Below are 8,308 nucleotides of genomic sequence, written 5' to 3'. Positions count from 1 at the left end.
GCATGTGGATAGATTGGTTGATGGTACTGTTGAAGTGTGGATGAGAGCAAAATGACGGAAACACCCTTTGGTAATTGTCGCTCTTGCAGTGCACCGTATATACCATAAATAGGAATATGATATTGAGACGAGGGTTACGGATGTAAATCTATATAATTGCATTATATTTATAAAAAAAATTAATAAATATTTTTTGGAGGTGTTCGTGTTTTTTTTTCTATTACTTTCAGAGTTTCTGATGGAAAAATATATTACCATAAAAATTAAACTAAAAAATATCATATTTAACTAAGCTTTCGTTTGGTTTATATAATTATAGTGTTATGAACGAAGAAGCTTCATTCTCTTTTATGGTGATCGATTAGTTAATAACAAGAACATAACCTTAGTTGGCATATTCCATGTCAACGAACCTTATGTTAGCATATTCTATGTTCTCTTCGAGAAGGGATGGATTGGAATGGAGAAAGAGATAAATATACATATATAAGTATAACATGACATAACTTGTATTGTAGATATTAATTTTATGACGAAAAATATCAATTATTAAAAATATAAAAATATTAGTTTCCTTCACGTAATTTTTTTAAGGGTTTATTTGTGTCAAGAAGAAATAACACATCCCAGAAAATGAATTGCACTTATTTTTTTAAAATAAATCATTGGTTATGAACTTATTCAAAATTCATAGTCAAAGCTTCTTGATCAAGGAATATATACATATATATATATATATATTTTACAGGATTAGCTTTTATATAAGTCGCTATTAGAGAAAAAATATAAATAAATTTATAGGGCTAAATGTTTTTTCAATTTATTTCAATGTTATATCGAACAAATATTTAAATTAATCTGGTATAAAATATAATTATAGATAATACATAATTTTTTAAATTAGTTTTGAAATGAAGATAATTGAAAATTTACATAAATATATAACTTTATACCAATTTTACATGATCATGCTAAAAAAATATTATAAATTTTTTAAAAAGTCTTCATCAAGTAAAACTAAAAATATTATTGATATTTAAAATAATTTTTATTATTAATAAAAAATTATAAAATAGTTTTTAAATTTGTGTAACCATTAATTATTAAGATTTTAGTTACTAATTACTTATATTTTAAAATAGTTTCTATTAGTCTAACAAACTAATATAGAATCTAAAATATTAGTAGATAAAAATTTGATAGCTAATTTAGATACAAATTTATAAACTATTTTATAAATTTTTATTAATAATAAAAATCACTTTAGATATCAAATTTTTTTAATTTCTAAATAATATATAATTTAATTAATATAATTATTAATTGTTTTTTTATATCCGAATTTATTTACTATTTAATAATTTTTTTAGTGATAATAATAATAATAATAATAATAATAATAATAATAATAATAATAATAATAATAATAATAATAATAATAGTAATGAATACTACAGCTAAATGAAAGTAAATAAGATGAGTGGTTGTATTTTAAATATAATAAGAATATTTTAAGATATTAGGGACATTGGAAGTCTAAGGAAATGAAACAATGATAAACCTAAAGCATATAAGCATCCTAATGGAAACACTGCCATAAAAATTCCATGTAAATGAAATAACAACGTGAATAGAGTACTGATCCTATTTAAACAAATAAAGAAATCTAAAAAACTTAATTGCACAGGTACAAGTAAACGCAACAATGACCATGTAAATACTTTATTTAAGATATATATATATAATCATACCATTAGAACCGTACAGATTCTTTTTCTAACATAATATCTGTAATTAAGACTAATTATAGACCCATTAATAATGATTATATTCCTATAATTAAGTCTAATTATAGACTCATTAATAGTGATTATATTCCTGTAATTAAGTCTAATTAAGTCTAATAATGATTTTGTCCGGTAATATCCCTTCAAGTTGGAGCATGTAAGTCTTGAATGCCCAACTTGACCAAGATGGCTCCAAACTTTTTAGCACTTACAAAAAGGTCAGCTAGTTGTGTATGTATGTGTGGGCACATAGGATGGAAGAAGGCGCTTGTGAATGATTTCATCTCGAACAAGGTGGCAGTCAACTTCAATGTGTTTGGTGCGTTCGTGGAAGACCGGGTTTTTAGCAATGTGAAGTGCTGCTTGACTATTACAATAAAGACGAATTGGGTCAGGATGAGGAACATGTAGAGAAGCGAGAATGTCGGGTGGTCTTAGCCATTGATCGATATTCAGCCTCAGCAGAGGAGGCAGAAACCGTTTGTTGTTTCTGGGTTTTCCAAGAGATTGGGGAAGTGCCGAGTTGAATAAACCATCCGGTGAGAGATTTTCGTGTCAGTGGACAACTTGCCCAATCAGAATCACACCACCCAAAGAGTTGTAAGTTGTTCTCTCGAGGTAGGAGTATTCCTTGTCCAGGATGCCCCTTTAAATATCGAACAACACGAAGAGCAGCTTGCCAATGCTCGGAGCGTGGATTTTGCATAAATTGAGATAAAGCTTGGACACTGTAGGCAAGGTCAGGTCGAGTGAAACACAAATAAATTAACCTCCCAACAAGTCTACGATAAGTAGCCGGGTCAGAAAGAAAAGAACCAGTAGCGGAGCTCAATTTGTGATTTTCTTCGCATGGTGTAGTGGCGGGCTTCGCACCCAACAATCCGACTTCAGTAATGATATCTAAGGCATATTTCCTTTGACAAAGGAAGATTCCGTTGGGGGAGCGAGCAACTTCAACCCCCAGGAAGTACTTGAGGCGGCCTAAATCTTTCATATGAAAACATTGATTTAAGTAGCCTTTAAAACATTGGATGGCAGTACCATTATTCCCTGCAATCACAAGATCATCAATGTAGACTAGCACAACCAACTGTATGTCATTATTATTGAGAGTAAACAGGGAATGATCCTTCGGGGATTGTTGGAAGCCGTAACGAGTGAGAGAAGAAGATAGTTTAGCAAACCAACACCTGGGGGCCTGTCGGAGGCCATATAGAGACTTTTGAAGCTTGCACACTGCCCCTGGTTGAGATTCTTGGAAGCCAAGAGGGAGTTTCATATAAACCTCATCATCAAGATCACCATGGAGAAACGCATTGTGAACGTCCATCTGATGAAGCTCCCAATCTTTTGCGGCTGCTACTGCTAGAGTTGTGCGAATGGTTACCGTCTTTACGACAGGAGAAAACGTCTCGTTGTAATCCAAACCCTCCACTTGATGATTGCCAAGAATTACCAATCGAGCCTTGAATCTTTCAATTGTTCCATCCGAGTTGTATTTGAGTTTGTAGATCCATTTACACCCAAGTGCCTTCTTTCCAGGAGGGAGAGCGGTGAGTTTCCAGGTGTCATTGAGTTCGAGAGCATGAATCTCCTGTGCCATAGCATCACGCCACCGGGGTTCTCGGACCGCTTGAGAAAAGAACAGGGGTTCTTGCTCGGTGTGTAAAGAGACAAGAAAACTTTGATGATGTTTAGAAAAGGAATCACAATTCACAAAATCATGTATAGGATACGAAACACCTGAGGATTCTGTTGAAGGAGGTGACGGAACAGAGGGGCTTGACGGTATCGTGGTGGCTGCGACAAAATCGCGTAACCGTACGGAAGGCAGCTTCGTGCGATGCCCTCGCCCAAGGGGAACCGCGGCCGTCAGCGGTGGTGAAGAAACCGACGGCGCCGTCTCCGTCGGACGCGGCGGTGGATCCGCGGGTAGCTTTGAGGCTTCTATACACGGATCGGAGTCGTTGATAGTGTGGTCGAAGTCATCTGTGAGGGTAGCATCCTCCTTGGCTGGGATGGGAGATGCAATGGGTTGGTTGACGATGCATTCATCTAGGTTTGAGGAGGCAACTTCATGAAGAAAATGTGGGTCCGTTCCAGTTTCTAAAGAGTTGACAATAATTGGGTTTTGCAATGGTGGTGCAGTGTCCATCTTTTTGGCTTCAAAATATGGAAATTTATTTTCGAAAAAATGTACATCACGAGAGACAAAGAAAGTTTCTGTTTCCAAATCAAATAATTTCCATCCTTTTTGGCCATATGGATACCCGACAAACACACATTTTCGGCTACGACTATCAAATTTATCCCGCTGTCTATGTTGATTATGAGCATAACATAATGAACCAAATACTCGTAAGTGCGCGTAACTGGGTACACATCCATGGATCACTTCATAAGGTGTTTTTCCTTTTAGAATGGAGGATGGTGTGAGATTGATTAAGTAGCCTGCAGTCAAAACACATTCCCCCCAAAATTTAATGGGAAGATTGCCTTGAAACCGTAATGACCGAGCAACATTCAGAATATGTCGATGCTTGCGTTCGACGCGTCCATTTTGTTGCGGGGTCCCGACACAGGAAGTTTGGTGAAGGATACCTTGTTGAATGAAATATTATTTTAGACACATGAATTCGGTTCCATTGTCAGAGCGAACCATTTTAACACATTTGTTGTATTGCCTCTCAACGAGTGTGAATTTTTTTTTCAAAGTCACTGATACCTCTGTTTTTTCTTTTAACAAATAGATCCAAACTGCCCGTGAACAATCATCCACAATTGTCAAAAAATATGAAGCACCACAGGATGAAGGAGTTTTATAAGGACCCCATAAGTCACAATGAATTAAATCAAAAATATTCAAAGCTTGATGCGCACTTAAGAAAAACTTATCTCTCGTTTGTTTCGATTTTTCACAAACTTCACAAACTTTATTCAACTCATCACGAGTACATTTCCCACTTATATCAGGAAGCATTTGCACAATCTTAAATGACGGATGTCCTAATCTTTGGTGCCAAAGTGCTAGTTGATTTTCCATCTTGACATGACATGCTTAGTCTTCCGTATCCCACGATACCAATAAAGCCCATCTTTCCGTTCACCTGCTCCAATCAGCGTCCTCGAAGTGCGGTCCTGTATAATACACAATTTATCAGTGAATGTTACAACACAATTTTCTTCATCCGTCAATTGAGGTACTGAAAGTAAATTGCATTTTAATTTGAGAACATAAAGGACATTTTTCAATTCAAGTCCTTCTTCAAGAGTCATTGTTCCCTGTTCGCAAGCTAGAACACGTTCACCATCGGGTAACCCTACGGGGCACCCTTGTATAGTTTCCTTTTCACTCAAATTTTCCAGTGACCCGGTCATATGGTTTGATGCCCCACTGTCAATAATCCACAAATCCCAAATGCTCTTACCAGTCATTTTCTCTGATTCATTTGATTTTTGTTTGCTGATCATATCAACCAGTACCTTCCATTGTTCATTGGTCAGACCTGCCATCTCAAGTTTCTTGTCGTCATTGTTGGCTTGACTGTTGCTTCCACTAGCGTGTGCCACATTTGCACGTGTCGGGTTACCTTTGTTTCGCATCCCTTGACGTCCCCTGCCGTTCCATTTGCCTTCACTTTTTGGTCTGTCACCCCACCATTCGGGATATCCGATCAATTAGAAGCATCCCTTCATGTCGTGACCATTTTTACCGCAATGACTGCACGTCATTAATTTTTCTACCATATCTCCACGCCCTTTTTCTTTGTAGTTGGCCTGCATCGCGAGACCCACGACCAACCCCCTTTCTTCCGTTGATTTGGCCATCATTCTCACTCCTTCTTCTTGTACCAACATAGCATATACGCGGTTCAGAGACGGCAATGGGTCTGAGGCCAGAATGTTTGATCTTACTGTCCCGTAGCTTGCGTCATCCAACCCCATAAGGAGTTGATGAACCTTCTCCTCCTCCCTTCGTTTTTCCAACTGAGCACCAATCCCACACTTGCATCCACCACACGTACAAGATGGAATTTTGTCACTGTTAGCAAGCTCATCCCAAAGGACCTTCAATTTTCCAAAGTAAGTTGCCACCACCATTCCCTCCTGCTTGCATCTTGACAAGTCCGACCTTAGTTGTTGAATTCTAGGTCCATTCACGACCGAGAATCTTTCTTTAATGTCTTCCCACAAGTTATGTGCAGTCTCAGCATATGCTACTGTGGATCGTAAGCTTGGTTCAATGGTGTTTAGAATCCAAGAGACAATCATGGACTGCACGGTCCACCAATCTTCAAGGTCGGGTGCCTCATCCTCTGGTTGGATATGTGTTCCATCAATGAAGCCCCATTTTCTCCGGGCACGAAGCGAGATCTTTATTGCTCTTGCCCATTCGTCGTAATTTTCTCCGCGCAATTGGACTTGCGTGATTATGTTTCCGGGATTGAAACTCGCGTTGAGATCATATGACGAGTAGGTCTTCTTAGCACCTCCTCCTTCGTGCTCTGCTTTGTTGGCATTATTCTTTTCTGGTGCATCTGCCATGGTTGTGCACCGTTGCCTTTGCTTTGTGTTTGTCGGGTATCAGAGTTTTGTGCTCTGATACCATGAAAGAATATTTTCTGTTTTATTCAATCTGTCTTTCATCTATAGCAATGATACATATATATAACCATAGCATTAGAACCGTACAGAACCGTACAGATTCTTTTTCTAACATAACATCTGTAATTAAGACTAATTATAGACCCATTAATAGTGATTATATTCCTATAATTAAGTCTAATTATAGACTCATTAATAGTGATTATATTCCTGTAATTAAGTCTAATAATGATTTTGTCCGGTAATAAAACACATAAATTGTTTAAGATAAAGACTGACACAAAAAATCTAAATAATACAGCAATGTGTAAATCACTGTTTCTATTTTAAACAAAACAAAACATTGGTAAGTGCAAAAAATCTAAGGCACTGGTTGTTTTTGGCCGTCACCAAGGAGGAGGGGCGAGTGTGTGAAATTCATGTTTGGATTGGTTTATTTGAAGATGTGGGTGCGGATGAGAGAGCGGAGTGAGAAACTTTTCTCTTCCTTACAAAAGTGAGAAGATTTTGGAAGATTACCGGTGGCAAAGACCATACACATAACATTTTACTTTTGTATCCTTTGTGCACATGTGAATGAGTTTATTATGGTGCAGTTTTGAGCTAAAGACTTTTCTTTTTCATTAGATTGTCCAGTGCAACTAATTGCAAAAGAATTTTGACTAAAATGGTAAACTTGTGAATGTGAAACTGAAGTTGTGTTTGCTATAAGTGAGATTATGTTTGATTGTTGTGTTGTGCCCAGAACAAGAAAACGAGAGAGAACTGGTTTGAGCAAGATAAAACTCACTGGTTTGTCTCCATTTTTTTTCAAAATCGATTTTCCTATCATTGTAGATGTTGTAGAATCGATTTTCTTATCTCTATACATGTTGTATAATCGATTTTCCTATCTTTGTATATGCTATAGAATCGATTGGATGGTGCATAATCGATTGTGTGGCTTTTGAAGGTATAAGAAGAATCGATTATCCCTTATCCCTTAGTGTGAGAAAAATGTTGAATTCTGTTATGGTTTTTTTTTTTTCACATTCTTCTTCTTCTTTCCATTGCATCTTCTTTCCAATGCTTCTTCTTTCACCTTCTTGTGAGAGTATGCACTGTAGTTTTATACATAGGCAAATATGATGTGCATTGTTTAATATTTTTTCACATAGCTTACTTCTCTTTAAATTTTTATTTTATTATTATTAATCTCAAAGTTTTACATACTATAATGGATTATTATTATTATTATTCAAATTGTATGGAAAATATTTTTACCAACAGTTTGCAAATATTTGAATGATGATAACAAGTTACTAAAATAGTGAGGTTACATGTTTAAAGTGTTTAGAAGCTCACTCGTTTAAATTTTATTATAGTTCTTCAATGAAATTATTTGACAAGCTTTATTAAAATATGAATAAAAAATAATAATAAAAAATTATATATTACAAGATTTATATCAATTTGATAGTTTTTGTTTGAGTTGGTCAAGTATAATGATTTTTTATTTTTATATACAAACATAACTTATTAAAGTTTGATATTATTTTTTATCATCATAATCATGAGTTATTTTCATAAAGGGTGCTCTAATTATGCTGAGGTGTTGACAAAACTTTTCAAACAAATTAAATAAAAAAAATAGTATTTTTTCTTTATTAGTTCAGAAGGTTTTGTATTTACTGAAGAAGAATTTAGTTAGTTGAGAAGTTGGTGAGAAGAAGAAGAAGCAGGTATGGTGCCTATTCTTCAATCTTTTTGGTGCATGATTTTAAAATAATTTTTGTCTTTTTTATGGGTGAAAGCTGTGATTATAGTTATTTTTAAAGGTTAATTGCAATTTTTTATTTAGATTTTTTGTTTATTTATTTATATTTAATTTTAAATTTTTTAAAGGTTAAAATTTTCACCAGTGAAAACACAAACAT

At 35.1% G+C, this 8,308-nt stretch overlaps 1 protein-coding gene across 1 annotated transcript; it reads right to left on the bottom strand.

Moving 5' to 3' along the window:
- Positions 1 to 4,814: 4,814 nt before the first annotated feature.
- On the bottom strand, positions 4,815 to 6,599 carry LOC150026013 (uncharacterized). Its single transcript, XM_090304857.1, has 2 exons — positions 5,583 to 6,599; positions 4,815 to 4,925 (listed from the first exon to the last, which is right to left on the bottom strand). Exons 1-2 carry the CDS (start codon positions 6,330 to 6,332, stop codon positions 4,815 to 4,817), a joined length of 861 nt encoding a protein of 286 aa, XP_090160983.1. The 5' UTR covers positions 6,333 to 6,599.
- Between the last annotated feature and the right edge of the window lie 1,709 nt (positions 6,600 to 8,308).

Source organism: Phaseolus vulgaris, chromosome 7 (assembly GCF_051622355.1).
Source record: "Phaseolus vulgaris cultivar YP4 chromosome 7, ASM5162235v1, whole genome shotgun sequence".
NCBI lineage: Eukaryota > Viridiplantae > Streptophyta > Magnoliopsida > Fabales > Fabaceae > Phaseolus > Phaseolus vulgaris.
The sequence above is the reverse complement of the archived record's forward strand: the minus strand, read 5'-3'. Positions and strand labels throughout refer to the sequence as shown.